The sequence below is a fragment of the Chiloscyllium plagiosum genome, chromosome 36, assembly GCF_004010195.1.
Source record: "Chiloscyllium plagiosum isolate BGI_BamShark_2017 chromosome 36, ASM401019v2, whole genome shotgun sequence".
Taxonomy (NCBI): domain Eukaryota; kingdom Metazoa; phylum Chordata; class Chondrichthyes; order Orectolobiformes; family Hemiscylliidae; genus Chiloscyllium; species Chiloscyllium plagiosum.
In genome coordinates this window covers 36,610,416-36,636,812 of record NC_057745.1, presented here as the reverse complement: position 1 = coordinate 36,636,812, position 26,397 = coordinate 36,610,416, and the positions used below count along the sequence as shown (strand labels likewise).

At 43.1% G+C, this 26,397-nt stretch overlaps 1 protein-coding gene across 9 annotated transcripts in view; it reads right to left on the bottom strand.

Annotated features, from left to right (window-relative positions):
* The window catches only part of ankdd1a (ankyrin repeat and death domain containing 1A), a 294,535-nt gene that overhangs the window by 21,245 nt on the left and 246,893 nt on the right, over positions 1-26,397 (bottom strand). The window contains exons 15-16 of one of the 9 annotated variants that reach the window (XR_006309520.1): positions 25,321-25,430; positions 14,061-14,135 (exon numbers count right to left, since the gene is read on the bottom strand). The exons of 7 other annotated variants lie outside the window; for them this stretch is intronic. Coding sequence is in view for 1 of the 2 variants with exons in the window: in XM_043677679.1 (XP_043533614.1) it covers positions 14,092-14,135 (44 nt within the window). In the remaining variant the exon portion in view is untranslated. Of the gene's footprint in view, positions 1-14,010; positions 14,136-25,320; positions 25,431-26,397 lie in introns of those variants that run through there. One more of the 9 variants, XM_043677679.1, reaches the window with a different exon arrangement.

Below are 26,397 nucleotides of genomic sequence, written 5' to 3'. Positions count from 1 at the left end.
CTCAGATGGCGAGTCTTCATTCATCGTCCTTTCCACAGCTGTAATACTATCTTTGACAAGTAATGCCACACGTCCCCCTCTTTTACCCCCACCTCTGACTCTACTAAAACATTTAAACCCTGGAACCTGTAACAGCCAATCCTGTCCCTGTTCTACCCATGTCTCCGTAATAGCTACAACATCGAAGTCCCAGGTACCAACCCACGCTGCAAGTTCACCTACCTTATTTCGTATACTTCTTGCATTGAAGTATACACACTTCAAGCCACTTTCCTGTTTACAGGCACCCTCCTTTGAGATTGATGCCATGTTCCTAACCTCCCTACACTCCAGGTTCTGCACCCTAAAGCTACAGTCTGGGTTCCCATGTCCCTGCAGAGTTAGTTTAAACCCCCCCCAAGAGCACTAGCAAACCTCCCAACAAGGATACTGGTGCCCCTTAGGTTCAGGTGTAGACCATCCTGTTTAAATGGTCCCACCTTCCCCAGAAAGAACCCCAGTTATCCAAATCCCGGAATCCCTCCCTCCTGCACCATCCCTGTAGCCACGCATTTAACTGTTCTCTCTCCCTATTCCTCGACTCTCTATCACGTGGCACGGGTAACAAACCAGAGACAACAACTCTGTTTGTTCTAACTCTGAGCTTCCAACCTAGCTCCCTGAAAGCCTGTCTAACATCCTCAGCCCTCTTCCTACCTATGTCGTTGGTGCCAATGTGGACCACGACTTCGGGCTTCTCCCTCTCCCCCTTAAGGACCCGGTAAGGACCTAGACATCCAGGGTTCTCTGGGCCTATTGCTTCAACATTTCCTCTTAAAGGGAACATGTTTGACCTGTACTCCCCTCAGTATCTTTTTGAGCATCTCCCACTATTCTGCTGTAGATGACCAAGTTTATTTTGGCCATCTCCTGTGTTATTTTAATAAAATCTGCCTTCCCATAATCCAAAACCCATTTTGCAGACCGCCTTTCATTTTTCCATAACAAACATAAAATGTATGGTGTTGTGGTTGCTCCCCTACTATTACCTCAAATACCTGCCTGGCTTCATTTCCCAAAATTAGGTTCAGCACTAACTGTCCCTTGTAGGACCATGTACATGTTGGCATAAAAAGCTCTTCTCTGTCCTTCCCTCAATCATGTCTTTGTGATGGCACCAATATCGCAATTCCATGTGCCAATCAAACCCCTTAACTCATCTGTTTTACATCTAATAATCCTGACATTAAAATAGAGGCCATCCAGCCTTGCCTTACATCCTTGTGGCACAACATGACTTGGTTTCTTTTCTAATTTATAGCATATTGCTATTGATCTAGCTCACTATGTCCCCTGCCCCTGTTGAACCAGTTTAAACTACTCCCAACAGCACTAACAAGCTCTCCCACAAAGATGTCAGTCCCATTTTGGTTCAGGTGCTGACTATCCTACTTGTGAGGTCCTATCTTCCCCAGAAATGGTATCAATGATCCAGAAATCTAAAATCCTCCCTCCTACACCAAGTCTTGAGCCACACATTTATCTGCTCTATTCTCCTATTTCTGTGCTCATCACTATGTGGCACTGGTACCTATCATGTGATTACAACCTTCGAGGCCCTGCTTTTTTAAAAAATATACTTGTACTGAAAATATAGATTTTTAAATATCACAACAAATACAATATAATACAATTCAAAACAGTACAGAAAAAAACCCAAGTAAAAAATAACTCCAACCCACCGTCATATACAAATGTATCAACATATATAGAAAAGTATAGAATTTAAAAAAATCAAACTGGCTATTTAACTAAATAAATAAATAACCAACAACAAACTAATAAATAGTCATAACTCAGCCCAGCCAAACAAAACGCTCATACATTCACAATTCCTCCTCCCTGGATATTGGACTCGTGAAACACAATTGTTACAGCTATATAAAAGCCCTTGTTAATGCGGCAAATAAATCTGTGTCAAGGTATTCCAAAAACAGCTGCCATTCTTGTAAAGATTTTCAGTTTTGTGGTGTACCATATTTGTGAGAAAATCAAGGGAATATGCTCCATAACAATCTTCCGCCAACTCGACAGGCCTGGGAGGTTTTCAGATATCCAACCTAGCAAGATATTCTCTCTCGCACAGAACATGAGAATATTGAAAAGTTTTTTCTTATGTGCGTTTGCAGGAAATACAGTGGGCAGGCCCAAAAAGAGAGAGGTAGGGTCCTTCTCCACCCTAACACCCCAAATTCTCTCCATTGCACCTGCCACAGCATTCCAATATGAGTGGGCAGGCCCAAAGAGAGAGAGATAGGGTCCTTCTCCACCCTTACACCTCAAATCCTCTCCATTGCACCTGCCACAGCATTCCAATATGTTTGAAGCCTATTGCAAGACCAAAGACAATGGGTAAGAGTGCCTGTACAAACCTTGCACGTGGGACATGTTGAAGATACCCCGGTTTAAATTTTGACAAACGGTCTGGAGCCAAGTGGACATGTGGAGAATCTTCAACTGTAAAGCATGAGTTTTATTGCAAATTGATATCTTCCTTGCATTTTCCCAAATATCTTCCCATGCCTCTGAGGAGACTTCAACACTCAGCTCTCTCTCCTGCAGAGTAGATCAAACTCATCTGAGTGGGCACCCCCCAGTTGAGGATCTAAAGTACTGACAGAAAGTGTACTCTTAGCCCTTAGCCCCCCTCTCTCTATGTCGGATTTGCAGGGATCAGTCAAAAGGGTGGTCTTTTTTTTTAATAAAATCCCTAACTTGAGAAAAAAAGAAGTCTCTATTAGATAACTTGTACTTCCATACTAACTGACCAAAGGACATAGTTACGTCTCCCTCAAACAAATCACCTATGCAAGAAACACCTCTAGCTGCCCAATGTTTAAATCCTGAATCTATCATCCCTGGTTGAAAACCCAGCATACCCACTAAAGGGGTAAACAAAGGTGTCTTGCCAATATTGCCTTCCCTCTACTGAATTGCCCTCCATGCTTTAACAGTATTGATAACTATTGGATCATGGCAATATTCTCTAACTGTCCTCATTTTGTCCAAAAACAGCAAACTGATAAGGGGGCACCTCGCCTGGGATGCTTCGATATCTAGCCATATTAAAAGAGGATGTCCACAAACCCAATCACTCTCGTAGGACAAAAGAGAGCTTAATTGGTAATTTTTAATGTCCGTGAAGGTCTACTCCTCCTATTCTGTGAGGCAGTTGCAGTTTAGCTAATTTGAAGAGGGACCACTTACGATGCCAAATAAAGGAGCTGAACCAGCCATTCAGCCTCCTGAATGTTTACTTATTGAAAATCGGGGGAGCATCCATATAGTGTACAGCAAATGGGGGAGAATATTCATCTTAATAAGCGCTATCCGACCCAATCATTGGGAGACTGGAAGTGCCTCCCATCTTCGAAGGTCTTGTTTAATTTTATCAAATAATTGGATAAAATTGGCTTTGAACATCCGATCCAGAAATGGAGTAATGAATATGCCCAAATACACAAAACCCTCCTGTGACCACCTAAATGGGAATCTATAGTCACTCTCAAAACCTAGCTCCTTCGTAAGACCACGCATAAGCATAACCTCTGATTTCGTAAAGTTAATCTTGTACCTCGAAAAAGCACCAAATGCGTGAATGCATTGTATCAGGCTGAACCAAAGGAGCTGAACCAGCCATTCAGCCTCCTGAATCGGGGGAGCATCCATATAGGGTACAGCAAACGGGGGAGAATATTCATCTTAATAAGCGCTATCCGACCCAATCATTGGGAGACTGGACAAATCCAACACTGAACTGTTGGATTTGTCAAAAAAATTAGGACATCATCTACATAAAATGAAATCTTAAGTAATTTTGACATCATTCCTGGAGCTGGTATATTGGGATCCCCACGAATAGCCTCCACCAATGGTTCAATCACCAACATAAAAAGCAATGGTGAAAGGGAACAGCCCTGCCAGCTGCCCCTAAAAATATTAAAATTGCTTGATCATACCCCGTTGGTGATGGTCGCTGCAAGAGGGCCACCATAGAGAACCTTTATCCATCTTATGAAGACTTTGCTCAAACCAAACCGCTCCAGAGTATAGAAAAGGTATGGCCACTCCATTTGGTCAAATGCCTTCCCTGCGTCTAGAGAAATCACCAATCCCTGTATTGACTGTGGCTGACATGCTTGAATTACACTAAGCAGCCTCCTAACATTATTGGAGGATCTGTGACCCTTTATGAAGCCCGTCTGATCCTCTTTAATAATAAAAGGTGACACAGTCTCCAGCCTTAATGCGAGAGTCTTACAGAGGATTTTAAAGTTCACATTTAAGAGCGAGATGGGTCTGTACGAAGCACAGTCTTCCAGGTTTGTCCCTTTTTTAAGGATAAGTGAAATATTAGCCTCTCTCAGAGATGGTGGGAGACAATCATGACTGTATGAATCATTAAACATATTGAGCATCGGGCCTGACAGTATACTTATAAATTCCTTATAGAATTCACTGGGAGGTCCATCAGGACCTGGCGCCTTTCCACTCTAAAGCTGCCTCCTGTACTTCTTGCTCTGGTAACGGGGTATTGAGAAAGGACTGTTGTTCGTGAGTCACACCCGGGAGCTTCAGATCCTTAAAAAAAGATTCCATTTTGGCCTGCCCCTCCTCACAATCCTCGGATTCGTATAACTTAGAGTAAAATCTCTGGAATGCCATATCAATCTTTTTAGAATCACATGTTAGGTTCCCAGAAAGCAAATCTTAGCAGGACTTATACACTTAATGATAGGTCCTAGAGAGTGTTGCTAAATAAAGAGACCTTGGAGTGCAGGTTCATAGCTCCTTGAAAGTGGAGTCACAGATAGATTGGATAGTGAAAAAGGCGTTTGGTATGCTTTCCTTTATTGGTCAGAGTATTGAATACAGAAGTTGGGAGGTCATGTTGTGGCTGTACAGGACATTGGTTAGGCCACAGTTGGAATATTGCGTGCAATTCTGGGTGTATGGAATGAGCTGCCAGAGGAAGTGGTGGAGGCTGGTACAATTGCAACATTTAAGAAGCATTTGGATGGGTATATGATTAGGAAGGGTTTGGAGGGATATGGGCCGGGTGCTGGTAGGTGGGACTAGATTGGGTTGGGATATCTGGTCGGCATGGACAAGTTGGACAAAAGGTCTGTTTCCATGCTGTACATCTCTATGACTCTATGACCCTTCACTAATCACCGGGAACTCCTTTTTTCTGGCGAGATACGCTAAGTATTTGCCTGGCCTGTCACCATGCTCATATAACCTTTGCTTTGCCATCTGTGTGAGCATGGAATTTAGTGCAGACCGCAGTGCTGTAATCCTCTGTAATCTGACCAATGAGGGTCTGTCAAAGTAGGCCTTCTCGGCTGCCTTCAACCATGCTTCAAGGAGATGCTGCTCACCCTTCTGTTGCTTCCTACTGGCGGAATATGAAATAACTAACCCACTAGCATAGGCTTTGGCAGTTTCCCAGAGGACAGATGAGGTACCAACCTACTAAGCTGATGTCTAGGAACACCCTAAATGCCCTAGAGAAATACTCCACAAACTTATTATCCTTGAGGATAAAGGGATCCATTCACCAGTACCTCAAACCCACTGTAACATCCTTAATCTTAACCATAAGGTACACTAGAGCATGATCAGAGATGGTAATATTACCAATCGTACAAGATACCACCAAATCCAGGGTTACCGCAGGGCTCAGAAAAATATCAATCCTCGTGTGACATCTGTGTGGATTGGAGAAAAACGTAAAATCCCTGCCTGTAGGGTGGAGACGCCTCCAGACGTTCACCAACCCTAACTCCCCACACAGACTCACTAACTGTTTAGTTTGTACAGAGGGTATTGGGGGGCCTTTGGGCAACCTGTCTACTGTGGGATCCACACGACAGTTAAAGTCTCCCCCTGTGTGCCGGGACTTGAGACTTATCAGTTTAGAAAAAACGTCTACCAAAAATTTAAGGGGATGAACTGGAGGGTAATAAACATTTAAAACACCATTTTCTTCCCCATTTATTAAGGGTTTAAGAATTACAAACCTCCCATGTGTGACTTTAACACACTCTAGTAATTTAAATGGGAGATTCTTCCTAACCAATATAGCCACTCTCCTACTTCTGGTATTAAATTATGAAAAATAAACTCAGTCAAAGCCATTCTGCTGTAATTTCAGATGTTCCTTGTCATCCAACTGTGTCTCCTGTAACAAAGCAATGTCCATCTTCTCCTTTCTAAGACTCAAGAGTACCTCCTTCGTCTTAACTGATGACTGACTTCCCTTGATATTCTAGGTACACCAATTAATCAAATCAATAGCCATAACCTTCTGCAATAACATTCAAATTCCAGAGAAGGAACCCAAACCACAAAAACCGCTGAGCCTTAGTGTCACATGATCCACCACAAAAAAACACATAAACTAAAACCACTACATTTAACAAACCTACAAAACTATTGGAAATTAAAAACAATAAAAAACCAAAAAAACCCAACATATAAAGCGCCAACAGCGCTAAGGAAGGGAACTCACCCCTTGCCCAAAGGGGGTAACTGTCCATCCCAAATTGCCCATAAGTAGGCATCTAACCATTCCAGCCACCTTCACTTCTCCCAGCTAGAGCCGCACCATAAACACAAGCGGAAAAGAATAAACGCCCCATAGAATACCAATATGAATTTTTAAAAATCTTTTTTAAAAAAGGGGGAAAAAATACCCAACCCATCCTTTGGTATATCCTAACTTAGAAATTGAAAATGTACATCTCAACCACTGCCAGACATTTTTAAACCAAATTATTATCAATAGAGGGAAAAAAAAGATAAAGCTCCAACCGGAATTCCTCCATTTCTTTTACAAAACAATAAAGACATACCCAACCAACACTATTTATACATACTAAAATTGTTCAAATTAGGTTAATTTGTCAACAAAGTCTCTTGCCTTCTCCGACGTGTCAAAGAGATGTATGGATTCATCTGAGATGTTCTGGTGCATCGCTGGATATCTCAGGAAGTACTGAATCATAAGCTCCCTCAGTCTTCTCTTGACACCGTCGTAAGATTTTCATTTCTGGATCACCACCACTGAGAAGTCCTAAAAGAATATGATCTTAGAGCCCTCGTAAATTAGGGCCTTCGGATCCTTCCCCTGCACTCTTATCCTGGTAATGACGAAACCGCACCAGGAGAGTACGAGGGCATTGACCCAGACCCGATTTCAGCGCTGCAACCCAGTGAGACCTATCTTCAATCCTCTAATGCCAGCCTCCAAGTCAAGGAATTTTGGCAGCCAAATTCCGCAGGCCGCTCACCTTCTTACCCTCAGGCAGAGCGATGATCCATTGTTTTTTTCTACTGCCCGTTCTCAAGATCATCCACTTGGTTGTGCAAATTACAGACCTGCATCTCCAGGGCTTGGATCCTATCCTAGGATGAACCGGCATCAGCTTCCACCACTGTGACCCTCTGCTCCACCTCATCCATCCACTTTTCCAGGTCTCACAGCTGCTGCTCATGCTTCTGCAGCATGAGAGAGATTGCAGCCAGCTTCTCTTTAATCTATTTCCCCAGCATCTCGCGAGATTTCGTGAGCTCATTCACCAGGCCCTGGAAAGTGAGCGACTCTGAGGACTCTGCAGGCTGACTGCAGATCCGGCCTCAGATGGTCCTTATTCCTTTTTCGGCATTTCTGGATGGCTGGAAATGCAGGTAGTCCTTGGGACTCCATGATCTTTCTGGAGTCCCAAGATATTGCGATGGACAGGTTAAAGGTTCGTCCCGCATGTGCTGCGATGCGGAACTCCGCAGTGCGATCTTCTTAGATTGCCGCCACCTTGGATCCCTGAGGCCCTACTTCTTAACCTACTGCCTAACTTCCTGAAAGTTTGATGCAAAACATCATCCCCCATTTAATCTGTATTGTTGATACCAATGTGCACCACAACCTCTAAGTTATCAGCCTTCCCTTCAGCATGCCCAGCAACCATTCAGTGATATCCCAGACCTTGGCACCAGGGAGAGAACACTCTCCCAGAGTCACATGTACCCCTAACTGAAGCACTTTCACTCCTGCTTCCTTCTTTTTCCCCTCCTCTATAGTCAGGCTGCTCCTTGTATCAGACGCCTGGTTCACTGCCCTCCTCAGCTTTCAGAACATAAAATCGATTTATGAGCAGGACCTCAGGTGAGGGCTGCACTAATAGAAGAGTCATACAGCACAAAAACACTCTTCATAACAACTAGTCCATTCCGACTATGTTCCCAAACTAAACTAGTCCCACCTGCATGCATTTAGCTCATATCTCATTAAACCTTTCCTATTCATGAACTTATCCAAATGTCTTTTAAAAGTTGTAACTGTACCTCCATCTACCACTTTCTCTGGCAGTTCATTCCACACACGAACCACTCTCTATGTAATAAAGCTGCCGCTCATGTCCTTTTTAAATATTTTCCCTCTCTGCTTAAAAATATGCTTCCTAGTTTTGAACTGTCTTATGGTCTTATGGTCCCCCATTGTTGGGAAAAGTCCCTTGGCATTCACTTTACCTATACCCTTCATGATTTTATAAAGCTCAATAAGGTCACTCCTCAACCTCCAACGCTCCAGTAAAAAAGGCCCCAGTTTTTCCAGTCTATTTTTGTATCTCTCCATTCCTGGCAACCAAATCTTTTCTGAACCCTCTCCAGTTTAATAATATCCTTCCCATAGCAGAGTGACCAGAACCTGCATACAGTACTCCAGAAGAGGCCTCAGCAACATTTTGTACAACCTCAAAATGATGTCCCAACTCCTATACTCAAAAGTATGAGCAATGAAGACAAGTGTGATAAATGCTGTCTTAAGCACCCTGTCTATCTATGACGCAAATTTCAAAGAATTATGTACCTGAACTTCTCGGTCTCTTGCTCTACAACACTACCCAGGGTCCAACCATGAATTGTATAAGCCCTGTCTTTGTTTGTATTACCAAATGCAATACCTCACATTTATTCAAATTAAACTCTATCTGCCATGCCACAGCCCATTGACCCAAGTGGTCAATGTTCACTGTACCACCAATTTTTGTGTAATTTGCAAATTTACAAACTGATTATTTCCATGTTTCTTTTTAGACTGTCTATTGCTCACCTATTCCCTTCCTTCCGCCAGTCCCTGCAGCTGTGGTGCTATCCTCACACCTCACAGTCTCATGGATGTGCCACAGTGTCTCCAGCTGCTGCACAAGCTCCAAAACAAAGAACTCATGTTGCCTCAGTTGGGATCTCACATGGTCATCATGGACAATGGTATGGGCTGTGACTCCCCAGATGTGACAGCACATGCATTCTATTCAGCTATCCTTGTCTACCAATAATTTAAGCTTCCTTAGTCTTACTAGCTGTCTTTATCCCGAAATAATTTCGCACTTGTAAAATAACTGTGATTTAAGAGCAAAGAACAAAGAAAATTTACAGCCCAGGAATAGGCCCTTCGGCCCTCCAAGTCTGAGCTGATCCAAATCTACTGTCTAAACCTATAGCCTGATTTAGGGAGAGTTCCTAAATTGCCAACCAATTAACTCACTGCTGACATTTGACAACTCTCTGTTCTTTTCCCCGAATGCAGAATGAGTGAAATTAAAAAAAGATTTAGATATTCAGAACTCCATTCACCAATTCCCCTTCCCACCCCTTCACACTGTCATAGGTTATGAAGATATGGGTGTACCTTTAAGAGAGTGAAGGACTTGGCAATTACACCGAATGCTGGAGAAGTTACAAAGTAACATTTTAATTAAGAACAAACAGCACTCGCTGAGTGGCCTAGAGACAAAAACAAATTTGAATTCGGCCAATCAGTTTAAATTATACCCTGAAAAAAATACCAATTTCCAATCAAGTTTGAATTGAGTATATTGACGATCTTAAAAGCCAATAACACAATCTGATGCTCTGGGGTATAAAACTGGGTGAAATTGAATAGTTGAGAGGAGAACTGCCAATCCTAGCATGTACCAGACTGCTTCAAAAACATCTCTCTTGAAAGTACCTTCTCAATCAGTAATCTGTGACACAGAAATTCCTAACAAGGAGAAAAGAAGACACAGGAAGATCCGAAGACAAGAACCTTAGGTTGTCTGGTTTTACAAAGAACAAAGAAAATTTACAGCCCAGGAACAGGACCTTCGGCCCTCCAAATCCACTGTCTAAACCTGTCTCTCAATTCCTAAGCATCTGTATTCCTCTACTCCCCACCTATTCATGCATCTGGCCAGATGCATCTTAAATGATTCTACCGTGCCTGCCTCTACTACCTCTGCTGGCAATGCATTCCAGGCACCTATTACCCTCTGTGTAAAGTATTTGCCGCATGTATCCCCTTGAAACCTTTCAGCCTTGAAAGTGCGACCTCTCGTTATTCAATCCTTCCCCCTGGGAAAAAGCTTATCTCTATCTACCCTGTCTATACCCTTCATGATTTTGTAGACCTCAATCAGGTCCTCCCTCAATCTTCTTTTCTCTAATGAAAACCTACTCAACCTCTCTTCACTTTCCATATCTGCACCGTCTCCAAAGCATTCACATCTTTTTGGTAATTTAGATTAGATTCCCTACAGTGTGGAAGCAGGCCCTTCGGCCCAACCAGTCCACACCGAACCTCCGAAGAGTAAACCTCCCAGACCCATTTCCCTCTGACTAATGCACCTAACACTATGGGTAATTTAGCATGGCCAATTCACCTGACCTGCACATCTTTGGATTGTGGGAGGAAATTGGAGCACCCAGAGGAAACCCACGCAGACACGGGGAGAATGTGCAAACTCAACATAGACAGTCGCCCGAGGCTGGAACTGAACCTGGGACCCTGGTGCTATGATGCAGCAGTGTTAACCAGTGAGCCACTGTGCTGCCCCGGGGTGGGTCGCTCTTCGGACGGTCAGTGTGGACTTGTTGGGTCAAATGGCCTGTTTCCACACTGTAGGTAATCTAATCAAATCTAATCATGAGCAGTCTTTAGCAAATAGAAGAGTGTTAGTCATTGGGGACTCAATAGTTAAAGGGTGAGATAGAACGTTTGTTGGGAACGAATGAGACTCACAGCTGGTGTGTTTCCTCCCAGGTGCTGGTTTGAAGTGTATCCGAAATAAGGTAGGTGAGCTTGCAGCATGCATCTAGGACTTCGATGTTGTGGCCATTTCTGAGACATGGATAGAGCAGGGTGAGGAATGAATGTTGCATTTTCCAGGGTTTAGATAGAACATAGAACATAGAAGATACTCCTGTAGACAAAGAGGACATAAAAATCAAGGCCAATGGCTCTGCAATCTCCTCCCTTGCTTCCCAGAGAATCCTAGGATAAATGCCATCAGGATCAGATCTTTCATTAAGAACAGGCAAGGCAGTAAAAGAGGGGGAGGCTGGCCTTGTTTGTCAAGGATAGTATAACGGTGGCTGAAAGACTTTTTGACGAGGACCCGTCTACTGAGGTAGTGTGGGCTGAGGTTAGGAACAGGACAGGAGAGGTCACACTGCTTGGAGTTTTTTTATAGGCCTCCACAGAAATCCAGAGAGGTGGAAGAGAGGATTGGCAAAATTATTCTGGGCAGGAGTGAAAGGAACAGGATGGTCATTATGGGGGACTTTGACTGGAAATGCTATAACTCTAGTATGTCAGATGGATCAGTTTTTGTCCAATGTGTACAAGAGGGTTTCCTGACACAGTATGTCGAAGGGTCGACAAGAGGGGAGGCCACACTGGATTTGGTGCTTGGTAATGAACCAGACCAGGTGTTTGATTTAGTTGTAGGTGAGCACTTTGGAGACAATGACAATAATTCAGTTACATTTAGTTTAGCAATGGAAAGGGAGAGGTACATGCCATAGGTCAAGAGTTATCGATGGGGCAAGGGCAATTATAATGCCCTTGGCAAGAATTAGTATGCATAGAATGGGGTAGCAAAATGCAGGGGATGCAGACAATGGAAATATGGAGCTGGTTTAAGGAACAGATAGTGTGTGTCCTTGATAGGTATGTCCCTGTCAGGCAGGGAGGAAGCAATAAGGTAAGGGAACCATGGTTTACTACAGAAATTGCATCTCTTGTTAAGCAGAAGAAGCGGAGTTATGTGTTGGTGAGGCAAGATGGTTCAGATGAGGCGATGGAGAGTTACAGATCAGCTAGGAAGGATTTAAAGAGACAGTTAAGAAGAGCAAAGAGCAGACATGAGCAGTCTTTAGCAAATAGAATAAAGGAGAACCCTAAAGCTTTCTATAGGTATGTGAGGAATAAAAGGATGACTCGGGTAGGAATAGGGCCAGTCAAAGACAGAAGTGGGAAGTTAAAGGTAGACCCTGTGGAGATCGGAGAGGTTCTAAATGAACAATTCTCATTGGTTTTCACTCAGGAAAAGGAGAATATTGTAGAGGAGAAGAATGAGGTATGAGATATTAGACTAGAAAGGATCGAGGTTAGTTACGAACAGGTGTTATCAATTCTAGAAGGAGTAAAAGTGGACAAGTCCCCTGGGCCAGATGGGATCTATCCAAGGATTCTCTGGAAAGCTAGAGAGGAGATAGCAGAGTTTTTGGCTTTGATATTTGAGTCATCATTGTCGACAGGTTTAGTACCAGGATTGTAAATATGGTGCCCTTGTTCAAGAAGGGCAGTAGAGATGACCCAGGTAATTATAGACCTGTGAACCTTCCTTCTTTTGTAGAGAAGGTTTTGGAAAGGATTATAAGAGATGAGATTTATAATCATCTAACACGCAACAATTTGATTTCAGATAGTTAACATGGTTTCGTCAAGGGCAGGTCATGTCTCACAAACCTCATTGAGTTTTTTGAGAAGGTGACCAAGCATGTGGATGAGGGTAGGACAGTTGACGTGGTATACATGGACTTCAATAAAGCCTTTGGTAAGGTTCCACATAGTAGGCGGTTGGAGAAAATGCAGAGGCATGGATTGAGGTTGATTTAGCAGTTTGGATTAGAAACTGGCTGATGGAAAATAGTAGTGGTTGATGGAAAATATTCAGCTTGGAGTCCAGTTACTAGTGGTGTGCCACAAGGATCTGTTTTGGGACCACTACTGTTTGTCATTTTTATAAATGACTTAGATGCAGGCATAGGTGGATGGATTAGTAAATTTGCAGATGACACTAAAGTCGGTGGAGTAGAGGATCGTTTGGAAGAATGTTATAAATTGCAGGGGGACTTTGATAAACTGCAGGATTGGTCGGAGAGGTGGCAAATGGAGTTCAATGCAGCTAAATGTGAGGTGATGCACTTTGGGAAGAATAACAGGAAGGCAGAGTACTGGGTCAATGGAAAGATTCTTGATAGTGTGGCTGTGCAGAGGGATCTTGGACTCCATGTACACAGATCCCTGAAAGTTACCACCCAGGTTGATAGTGCAGTTAAGAAGGCATACGGTGTGTTAGGTTTCATTGATAGAGGGATTGAATTCCAGAGCTGCAATATTATGCTGCAACTAGACAAAATGCTAGTGCGGCCACACTTGGAATATTGTGTACAGTTCTGGTTGCCATATTTCGGGAAGGATGTTGAAGCATTGGAAAAGGAGCAGAGGAGATTTACGAGGATGTTACCTGGCCTGGAGGAAAGGTCTTATGAGGAAAAGCTTAGAAACAGGGGTCTGTTCTCATTGCAAAGAAGAAAGCTAAGAGGGGATTTGATAGAGACATACAAGATGATCAGAGGATTAGATAGGGTAGACAGTGAAAGTCTTTTTCCTAGGATGATGACATCAGCTTGTCTGAGGGGGCAAAACTACAAATTGAGGGGTGATAGATTTAAGACAAATGTCAGAGGCAGGTTCTTTACCAGAGTGATAAGGGCATGGAATGCCCTACCTGCCAATGTAGTTAACTTAGCCACATTAGGAAGATTTAAACAATCCTTGGATGAGCACATGGATGATGTTGAGATATTGTAAGGGGACGAGCTGAGAATACTTCATGGGTCGGCGCAACATGGAGGGCCGAAGGGCCTGTTCTGCGCTGTATTGTTCTATGTTCTATTCTAATTGGAAGCCGAGAGGAGATTTCATCGAGGTTTTCAAAATCATGAGCGGGCTGGAGACAGTGAATAGGGCGAAGCTGTTCCCACTAATAAAAGAAAAAAGAATTAGATTTATAGATAGATTTACCGAGGTTCAAATGAAACAAGGGTGGTTTAACATAAAGCTTTTTTACATAGCAAGTAGTTAGGGCATGGAATACGCTGCCTAGAGGTTGAAGTAGAACCTTTTTTACCATGCTACCAACGTGCCTTCAAATCGTTTGCTTCTATCTCTCCCTTTCACTCCATATTAATATAACTCCCCTTTCATGGAGTCAGCTTGTGTCTGGTAAGCTAGATATTGAGCACTTCTACAATGCCCTGAATGGAAAACACAGATGAGCTTTTGTGTGGATCCTCCTCCTGGCACCACCCTTTCCCCTTATGAGGAGGGGAAACTTGGAATGTCACCATGCCATTTGTCCTAGGGACTAATAAGTTGGGCAATGGAGTGCAGGACTGGGCATAGCTCCTAAGGCTACCTGGCCTCACACTCCACTACCTGGCCTGGCATTCCACTCCACTGTCAGTCTTATCTCAGCAAGGTTTTGGAAAGAATTGTTAGGGATAGGATTTATGGCTATTTGGAAAAGCATACTGTGATTAAAGGCAGTCAGCATGGCTTTGTGAGGGGTAGGTCATGCCTCACAAATCTTATTGAGTTCTTTGAGGAGGTGACAAGACAGGTTCATGACAGTTGAGCAGTGGATGTGGTGTATATGGACTTCATCAAGGCATTTGATAAGGTTCCCCATCGTAGGCTCATTCGTAAAGTCAGGAATTGTGGGATACAGGGCGATTTGGCTATCTGGATTCAGAATTGGCTGGTTGACAGAAGGCAGAGGGTGGTTGTAGATGGAAAATATTCTGCCTGGAGGTCAGTGTTGAGTGGGGTCCCGCAGGGCTCTGTTCTTGGGCCTCTGCTCTTTGTAGTTTTTATAAATGATTTGGATAAGGATGTTGAGGGTTAGGTCAGTAAATTTGCAGATGACACAAAGATTGGGGTGCCATTGATAGTATCGAGGGCTATCACAGGCTGCAGCGCAACGTGGACAGGATGCAGAACTGGACTGAGAAATGGCAGACGGAGTTCAACCTGGATAAATGCGAAGTGATGCATTTTGCAAGGTTGAACTCAAATGCTGAATATAGGATTAAAGACAGGATTCTTGGCAGTGTGGAGGAACAGTGTTCAAGTATATAGATCCCTCAAAGTTGCCACCCAAGTGAATAGGGTTGTTAAGAAAGCATATGGTGTTTTGGCTTTCATTAACAGGGGGGTGGTCGAGTTTAATAGCTGCCAGGCTTTACTACAGCTCTACAAGTCCCTGGTGAGACCACACTTGGAATATTGTGTCCAGTTCTGGTTGCCCTACTTTCGGAAAGATACAGAGGCTTTGGAAAGGGTACAAAGAAGGTTTACCAGGATGCTGCCTGGACTGGAGGGCTTGCCTTATGAAGAAAGGTTGAATAAGCTCGGACTTTTCTCTCTGAAGAGAAGGAGGAAGAGGGGTGTCCTGATCGAGGTATACAAGGCAATGAGAGACATGGATAGCGTCAATAGCCAGAGACGTTTCCCCAGGTAGGACTGACTGGCACAAGGGGTCATAGTTTTAAGATATTAGGAGAAAGGTATTGAGGGGACGTCAGAGGAAGGTTCTTTAAGCAAAGAGTTGTGAATGCGTGGAATGCATTGCTAGCAGTGGTGGTGGAAGCAGAGTCAATGGGGACATTTAAGCAACTGCTGGACATACACATGGACAGCAGTGAATTGAGGGGTGTGTAGGTTAAGTTATTTTATTTTACATTAGGATTAATCCTTGGCACAACATCATGGGCCAAAAGGCCTGTTCTGTGCTGTACTTTTCTATGTTCTATGTTCTATCAATATCCTGGGGTTACCAGGAGTTCACTGGGCTCATCAAATATTTTTAAGGTGAGAGGAGAAAGATTTATAAGGGACCTGAGGGGCAACTTTTTTATGCAGTAGGTGGCTCATATGTGGAATGAACTGCTAGAGGTAGATGCAGGTACAATTACAACTTTTAAAGGACATTTCAATAGATACACAAATAGAAAAGGTTTAGAGGCATATGGGCCAAATACAGGCAAGTGGGACTAGTGTAGTTTAGGAAACTTTGACAGGTTGAAGGTCTGTTATCATGTGACTCTACATAAACATAGTGGCTACAATTGCATGTCAGAGGCTAGGGATACATGGGAACTCCACCATCTGCAACTTCTCCTTTAAACCACTCACCATCCTAACTTGGAAATATATCACCCTTTCCTTCCATTGCACTGGATCAAAATCCTGGAATTCCCTCCCTAAGGGAATTGTGGGTCAATCTACAGCACATAGTCTGCAGCAGTTCAAGAAGGCAGCTCACCATCATCTTCTCAATATTCTATCTCTGGCCCCTTTCTGCTCACTATTATTTATACATACATTGTCAGAGGGACAGCCTATCAGGGGACAGCAGCAGCAGTAGTCAGAATGGTGGCAGAACAGAAGGTCAAAGTGCAAGCAAGCAGTGGTATTCAGGGATTGTGTAATCAGGGGCACAGATAGGTGTTTCTATGGCCACAGTGAGAGTCCAGAATGGTGTGTTGCCTCCCTGGTGTCAGAGGCAAGGGCATCTCTGAGCAGGCACAGCATATTCTGAAAGGGGTGGGTGAGCAGCCAATGGTTGTGATCCATATTGGAACGAATGATGTCGGCAGGGTGATGAGGTCCTATAAAAGGAATTTAGGGAGTTAGGCAGAAAGTTAAAAAGCACAACTTCTAGAGTTATAATCTTGAGATTCCTCCCATGCTACAGTGCCAGTGATCCAGAATAGGAAGTTAGTAGAGTTGAATATGTTGCAAAAGAGCTGGTGTCGGAGAGAGGGATTCAGATATCTGGTTCTTTGGGATCTCTTCCAGGACAGGTGTGACTTGTAAATAAAACTGACAGGTTGCACCTAAACTGGAGGGGCACCAACATACACTGTGGGGAGGTTCGCTGTGCAACTCAGCAAGGATTAAATAGTATGGCAGGAGCTGGGAACCAGAGCAACAAGTCAGCATGTAAGAAGTTGAGGTTAATAGACTGAACAAGCAGGGCCAGTTTAATGAACAAGGTGGGACTATAAAATGTGTACTGAGTGAGACACAGGAAGAAGTAATAAAAAGATGCTGAAGGACAAAATAGAATGTACAGCCAAAATTATAATTCTTTATACAAATGCACAGACTATAAGGAACAAATTAAATGAGGCGCAGGCACAGATTCAAATTGTAAATTATGTAAACTATGTAAACATTATAGATACATGGCTGCAGAATGATCAGGACTGAGAACTAAACATACTGGGTTATAAGGTTTACAGGTGGGATAGAGAAAATGACAGAGATATGGAGTAGCATTCCTGATTACAAGCAGTATCTTTTATGGTGAGGCAGGATGAGAGAAAAGCTCCCAGTGGAGACTTTATAGATGGAACTGAGGAATTGTAAAGGAACTAAAATCACAAAAGATATGATATGTAGAGCACATGGTAGTTGATCAGAAGTCAACTGTAGTTGTGGGCGGCACGGTGGCACAGTGGTTAGCACTGCTGCCTCACAGCGCCTGAGACCCGGGTCAATTCCCGCCTCAGGCGACTGACTGTGTGGAGTTTGCACGTTCTCCCCGTGTCTGCGTGGGTTTCCTCCGGGTGCTCCGGTTTCCTCCCACAGTCCAAAAGATGTGCAGGGTCAGGTGAATTGGCCATGCTAAATTGCCCGTAGTGTTAGGTAAGGGGTAAATGTAGGGGTATGGGTGGGTTTCGCTTCGGCGGGTCGGTGTGGACTTGTTGGGCCGAAGGGCCTGTTTCCACACTGTAATGTAATCTAATCTAATCTAAATGTTAGATTGTATAAATACTGACATTAGATGAACTATGTAGCAAAGGCAGAGTAGTATTAATGGGGGATTTTAATCTTAACATAAACACCTGCCATAAATTGTGAATTTCTCAAGTGTAATCAGTATAGTTTTCTACGGCAATATGTCTTGGATGTGTCAAGAAGACAAGCAATATGGGATCGAGTATTGAGCAATTAATCTGATTTAATTAGTGAACTATTTGCTCATGAGTATTTGTCAAATAATGATCATAACATGATTGAGTTTCATGTAGTGTTGGTAAGAGTTAAGCAAAGATCAGATACCAGAAGTTTGAATTTAAGTAAGGCAGATCGAAAGGGACGAGGCAGGGATTGTCCACAGTAAACTGGGAAGCTCTGCTAATAGGTAAACAACCAAGGAACAGTGAGGGTGTTCAAAGAAACATGTAATGCTTTTCAGCTTGTACCCATGAGAAAGGAACGCTCTACGTCTGAAAACAGGTGTGGACATCTAAGGAGGTAAAGTATAGCATCAAATGAACAGAAATGGCTTATAAAATTGCAAAAAACAGTACAGATCGTGCAGTATGGGACAAATACCAACAGAGGGCTACAAAGCAGCTTATAAGAGCATTTAAAGGATTATGAAAGGAAACTTGCAAGGGACATAAAACACAATAAGAGATTTTATAGTTACATAAAAGATAAGAGTACTATTGGCCCACTGAAGGCTGAGACAGGGGATATTGTCAGTGATCATGGAGAAATGGTAGACACGCTGAACAATTATTTTGCTTCAGTATTCACAGCAGAAAAGGCTGAGAGCTTGCAAGAAGTTCCAAGGAAATTAAGAGAGAATCAGGGTCAGGATCTAAATAAAATTAGCTTAAGTAAATTACCAATAGTGGAGAAATTAATGGAACTAAATAGTAATACATGCCCAGGACCTGACGGTTTCAACCCACAGGTGTTAAAGAAGGTAGGAGAGCACATTGCCGAATGCACTAACCATAATCTTTCAGAGTTCTCCGGAGGTGTACCTCTGGCTAGGAAATGTGTTCATATCACTCTGCTCTTTAAGTATAGTGACAGAGAGAAACCAGGGAATTATATATCAGTTAGTCTAACATTTGTGGTGGGGAAATTGTTGGAGTCTAAAATCAAAGATAGATTAACAGGTCACTTAGAAAAATTTCATATAATCAGCTTGAGTGAGCATGGATTCATGAAGGGTAAGCCATGCTTGACAAACATCATAGAGATTTTTGAAGAGGAGACAAAGTTGGTAAACAATGGATGTTCTTTATATGGACGTGCAGGAGATTTCTCGCTAAGTCCCATTCAAAAGACTGTTAGCTAAGGTGGAACCCTGCTGAATTGAGGTCAAATGTTTCACTGATGTGAGTAGGAAGTTGGTTAAGTAGCAGAAAATTGAGAGTTGGAATAATGGGGTATGTACTCAAATTGCCAGGGATCTGTGTCAGGGCCTCAATTATTCACAATTAACAGCTTGGATAATGGTATAAAAAGTCAAATTTAAATATTTGCTTATGGTACAAAACTGGGCAGTATTATAAACAGTGTTGAAGATAGCATAAAATGATACCAGGATATTGACAGATTAAGTGATAGAATGGACAAAGCTGTGGCAAATAGATTATAATGTGAGCAAATGAGATTTGGACGGAAAAAGGATACATAGAACATAGAAGAATACAGCGCAGTACAGGCCCTTTGGCCCTCGATGTTGCGCCGATCCAAGCCCACCTAACCTATACTAACCCACTATCCTCCATATACCTATCCAATGCCCGCTTAAATGCCCATAAAGAGGGAGAGTCCACCACTGCTACTGGCAGGGCATTCCATGAACTTACGACTCGCTAAGTGAAGAACCTACCCCTAACTTCAGTCCTATATCTACCCCCCCTTAATTTAAAGCTATGCCCTCTTGTAATACCCGACTCCAGACGCGGGAAAAGGTTCACACTGTCAACCCTATCTAACCCCCTAATCATCTTGTAAACACATTAGGGTATATTTTAGAAGGCACAAAGTTAAATAAAATGGACGTTCAACGTGATTTGGAGGTTCAGGGGCATAGTCCTTTAAAATGCTTTGAACAATGCAAAATCGTCAATAAAGCTAACACTGGCCTTCATATCTACAGGATTGGAGTATAGGATTATTATGTTGCCGTTATACAAAACTCTAGTTAGACTCCACTTAGGGTTGTGGGGACAGATCTGGGCAACAAACCTCAGAAAGGATGTTTTGGCCCTGGAGGAAGTTCAACACAGGTTTACAAGGATGATACCGGGACTTCATGGGTTAAGTTATGAGAAAAGATTAAACTTTATTCTCTAGAATTTAGAAGGTTAAGGGGTAATCTAATGAAGTTCTTCAGGATATTAACAGGGAAAGACAAGATAGAGGAGAAAGTGAGGTCTGCAGATGCTGGAGATCAGAGATGGAAATGTGTTGCTGGAAAAGCGCAGCAGGTCAGGCAGCATCTAGGGAACAGGAGAATCGACGTTTCGGGCATTAGCCCTTCTTCAGGATAAGATAGATAAAGCTAAACTAATTCCATTGGTTGAAGATTCTGGAACCAGGGGAACTGTCTAGGAATTGGGGCCAGAGCATTCAGGTGAGATGTTAGAAAGCACTTTGACATGCAAAGAGTAGTGGAAGCTTGGAACTCTCTTTCTCAAATGGCAGTTGATGCTAATTCAATTGTTAAATTTAAATCTGAGATAGACAAAATTTTATTAAGCAGGGTTATCAAGAGATATCTACCCAAGGCAGGCATTTGGAGTTGGGACATAGATAAGCCATAATATTACTGAATGGTGGAGCAGGATTGATGGACTTTGTGGCCTATTCCTATGTTCCAAGAGTCATAGGGTCATATAGCACAGAAACAGATCCTTTGGTCCACCAGTCCCTGCCAACCATAATCCCAAACTAAATTAATGCCAACTGCCTTCGTTTGGCACGTATCTCTCTAAACATTTCTTATTCGTGTACTTATCTTTTGAATGTCTTTTAAATGTTGTAACTGTACCCGCATCCACAACTTCTTCTGGCAGTTTACACATAAGCTCTGTGTAAAAAATTGTCCCTCATGTCCATTTTAAATCTTTCTCCTTAAAAATATGTCCCCTCATCTTGAAATTCCCCACCCTCGGGAAAAAACACTTTTTCTATATCCTTCATGATTTTATAAATCTCTATAAGGTCACCTTTCAACCTCCTTTGTCCCAGTGAAAAAAGTCTCAGCCTATACAACCTCTCCTAAAAACTCAAACCCTCCATTCCTGGCAATACCCTGGTAAATCTTTTCTGAACCCTCTCCATCTTAATACCTTTTGTATAACATGGTGACCAGAATGGGAGAGGCCTCACCAACGTCCTGTACAACCTCAACATAACGTCCCAACTCCTATACTCAAATACCTGGGCAATGAAAGCAAGTGTGTGAAATACCCTCTTAAATGGCTGATCAATATGTGATAGTTTCATAGTAATAGAGGCAGGAGGAGGCCATTTGGCCTGTTGATCCTGCTCCACCATACATTAAGATCATGGCTGATCTAACCATCGTCTCAGCTCCTCCTACCTGCAATATTCCCATAACTCTTAATTCCCCTACCATGCAAAAACCCATCCAACTGTGTCTTGAATATATTTAATGAAGCTGCCTCTACTGCTTCCTTGGGCAAAGAATTCCATTAATTCACTATTCTCTGGGAAAAGCAGTTCCTCCTTTAGCAGTCCGAAATCTACTTCCTCTAATCTTGAGGCCATGTCCCCAGTCCGAGGCTCACCTAACAGCGGAAACAACTTGCCTGCCTCTAACTTATCTTTTCACAATTTTATATGTTTCTGTAAGATCTTCTCTAGTTCTTCTAAACTTTAGTGAGTACATTCCCAGGTGGTTAAACTTCTCCTCATAGTATAACCCCCTCATCTCCAGAATGAACCTGGTGAACCTCCTATACACCACCTCCAAAGTCAGTATATCCTTCCTCAAGTAAGGAGATCAACAATTGTGCACAATACTCTAGGTGCGGCCTCACCAACACCTTGTACAATTGCAGCAGAGCATCCCTGCTCTTAAATTCAATCCCTCGAGCAATATTCCAATTGCCTTTCTGATTATCTGTTGCATCTGCAAGTCAACTTTTAGCAATTCATATATGAGCACTCCTAAGTCCCTCTTCACAACAGCATGCTGCAATCTCTCACCATTTGAATAATATTCTGACCTACTACTTTTACTTCCAAAGTGGATAACCTCACATTTACCAACATTGTACTCTCTTTCTCTGCAGACCCTCCACATCCTCTGCACAGTTTGCCTTTCCACTCAATTGAGTGCCATTAGCAAACTTGGAAACGTTACACTCGGCCTCTGCTTCCACATCATTTATATATGTCATGAACAGCTGTGGGCCCAACACTGACCCTGTAATTTGTAGAATGCAAAGATTAGTTTGGGTGGCACGGTGGCACAGTGGTTAGCACTGCTGCTTCATAGCGCCAGAGATGCTATGGTGGTTCAATTCCCACCTCAGGCACCTGACTGTGTGGAGTTTGTACATTCTCCCCTTGTCTGCGTGGGTTTCCTCCGGCTGCTCCGGTTTCCTCCCACAGTCCAAAAATGTGCAGGTTAGGTGAATTGGCCATGCTAAATTGCCTTTACTGTTAGGTGAAGGGGTAGGGGAATGGGTCTAGTTGGGTTGCGCTTCGGCGGGTCGGTGTGGACTTGTTGGGCCGAAGGGCCTGTTTCCACACTGTAAGTAATCTAATCTAGTTTGTTTAAATAGCAGACTTATTAAAATTATACATTTAAACAGATGTATTGGAGGGTGAGGGGTGAACTTATAGAGGTTTATTTTATAAAATCATGAGGGGCACGGATATGATAAACAGACAATGTCTTTTCCCTGGGATGGGGGCGTCCAGAAACAGAGAGCATAGTTTTAGGGTGAGAGAGGAAAGATACAAAAAGACATCTAAGGGGCAGCTTTTTCACATAGAGGGTGGTGCGTGTGAGGAATGGGCGGCCAGAGGAAGTTGAAGAGGCTAGTACAATTGCAACATTTGAAAGGCATCTGGGTGGGTATATGAATAGGAAGGGTTTGGAGGGATATGGGCTGGGTTCTGGCAGGTGGGACTAGATTGGGTTGGGATATCTGGTCGGCATGGACGAGTTGGACCGAAGGGTCTGTTTCTGTGCTGTACATCTCTATGACCCTATGACCCCTGTGGCACCCCACTCATCACTGATCTCCAATCAGATAAATACCCATTTATCCCAAACTCTCTCCTTTCTATTGGTTAACCAATTCTCTACCCATGCTAGTATATTCACTGTAACTCCATGCATCTTATGGATGAGTCTTTTGTGCGGTACGTTATGGAACATCTTCAGGAAATCTAAGTATACGTTCACCTGCTCCCCTCTGTCCATCGCACTTGTTCCATCCTCAAAGAACTCCAGTAAATTTGGCATCACAATGTTCCCTTCCTGAATCAATGCTGCGCCTGCCTGATGGAACCCTTTCCATCCAGATGTCTCATTATTTCTTCTTAAGTGATAGCCTACAGCATTTTCCCGACTACAGATGTTAAGCTAACTGGCCTGTCTTTCGCCTACACCCTTTTTTAAATAGAGGAATGACATTCGCTGTCTTCCAGTCTGCCGGGACTTGTCCGGAGTCCAGTGAATTTTGGTAAATTACCACCAACACATCGACTATAACTTCTGCCATTTCTTTCAGCATCCTGGGACACATTTAAACAGGACCAGGGGACTTATCTACCTTTAGACCCTCACATTTGCTCAACACTACCCCTTTCGTGATAACAATTGAATTGAGGTCCTCACCTCCCATCGTATGCCTAGCATAATTCTTTGGCATGTTAGACACTGTGAACACTGACACAAAATAGTTATTCAAGGCCTCAGCCGTTGTAGCATATCCCAATATTAATTCTCCATTCTCATCCTGCAAGAGACTTATTTTCACTTTAGCCTCCCTTTTCCATTTATAAAAATTTTTCCTACCTGTTTTTATATTCTGTGCTAGTTTGCGTTCATAATCTATCTTTCCTTCAAACTTCAAAGAATTATGTACCGCAACCTTTAAGAGTCTCTCTGTTCCACACCACTACCCAAGGCCCTATTGTTAATTGTGAAGTCCTGCCTGTGTTTGGTTTCACCAAAAATACAATAATTTGCACTTATCCAAATTAATAGAGTCATACAGCATGAAAACAGCCCCTTCACAACTCGTCCATGCCAACTAAGTTTCCCAAACTAAACTAGTCCCACTTGCCTGCGCTTCACTCATATCCCTCTGAACCTTTCCCATTCATGTACCTATCAAAATGTCTTTTAAATGTTGCAATTATAGCTGCATCTACTACTTTGTCTGGCAGTTCATTCCCACATACAACATAGAACATAGAAGAATACAGCGCAGTACAGGCCCTTTGGCCCTCGATGTTGCGCCGATCCAAGCACACCTAACCTACACTAGCCCACTATCCTCCATATGCCTATCCAATGCCCGTTTAAATGCCAATAAAGAGGGAGAGTCCACCACTGCTACTGGCAGGGCATTCCATGAACTCACGACTCGCTGAGTAAAGATCCTACCCCTAACATCTGTCCTATACCTACCACCCCCTAATTTAAAGCTATGCCCCTCTGTGTAAAAAGCTTGCCCTTCAGGTCCGTTTTAAATCTTTTTCCCTCTCACCTTAAAAGTATTTTGAACTCCCCTACCCTAGGAAAAAGACCTTTGCTGCTCACCTTATCTATGTTTTATAAACCTCTATAAGGTCGTCTTTCAACCTCTTACTGAAATAAGTCCACAAAGGCAGCCACCAAATCTCCCTTTATTTATGTATGGAGAGTCCTTAACACTGATCCAGCTCTCTCAGTACAGGGTGTCTGACACTCCTGTTTTTATCTGTTGGACAGGACTCCCTGAATGATTCCTGAAGAAGGGCTTATGCCCGAAACGTCGATTCTCCTGCTCCTTTAATGCTGCCTGACCTGCTGCGCTTTTCCAGCAACACATTTTTAAGCTCTGATCTCCAGCATCTGCAGTCCTCACTTTCTCCTAGGACTCCCTGAATGTACCTGATTAACAACCCCAATCAGGGAACTCATTTTCTATATGGTCCACCTGGCTAACCTAGCTACAATCACGATATCCCTCCCTCTCGGAGTCTGAGGACTTAGGCCACTTCTTTTTTTATAGCTCCTCCTGCGGCATTTTAGCATCAGGTCAGGTTCCCCCAACTCTGTCTCTGATAGTGGTGGCATGTAACGCACAGTAGCTCACCTCTTGTGCCTGGTGGGTCTTCGAAAGATTCATTTACTTCTTCAGGTGGCAAAGGCAGTGAGATGGCGATAACTGCTGTGTCTATCACAGATTCCAAGGTATCTTCAATGCTGTGGGAGAGGGAGAAAACTCAGGTTCCGGACAATCGGAAAGGGTGTCAAGGAACTTTTGCTCCTGCACCATTTGCAAGGTTGCAGCTTTTGTATGGTCCACGTGCTTGTTCAGGACCTTTGAACTGGACCAATTCTCACGTCAACCCATGCATGGACATTCCATGGTTCATACACTAAACCTCAATACTGAAGTAAACTCTTGCTTAGCAGAGTCTTGTGTCTGGCATTGGAGTTCCTGATGGCTTTTCACCCTCCTCACCCCAGGTCCAGGAAGATCAGATTTAACTTGGTGTAGAGTCTTCTCTCCATTAGCAACTCTGCTGGAGTTATTCCTGTAGTTGCATGAGGGGTAGTCCTGCAACCAAATAGGAACCCAGGACTGTTTGGTATCTAGTGAAGCTGTAGGCTGTTTCTTTAAGTCTTTAAGTCTACTGTTCCAGAATGAACTCAGATTTCTCCAGTTTCCTCATTTCCCCTCCCCCCACCTTGTCTCAGTCAAATCCCAAATGTCGATTCTCCTGTTCCTTGGATGCTGCCTGACCTGCTGCGCTTTTCCAACAACACATTCTCGCTCTGTTTCTTTAAGTCTGCTTTCCATGTTTAGACTACCCTTTCTGCCAGACCATTAGATGATGGATAGTATTGAACTATCCTTATGTGTTGAATACCAGTTGACTTTAGGAAATACACAGATTCCCTGATGGTAAATGATGGCCCATTATTTGTGACCAACACTTCTAGGAGTCAGTGAATTGCAAAAGATGCACACAGCTTTTCTATCGTCATACCTGTGTTTGACAAATGAACTCTGTGTACATCCAGCCACTTTGAGACAACAGCCACAATGACTAAGAACATTGAGCCCACGAAGTAATGAAACTACACAGTTGACATATAACAATTATACATCCCTGTATGGCATAAGAGTAAAACAGGGAAGGTGGCTCAACTACGGCTAACAATG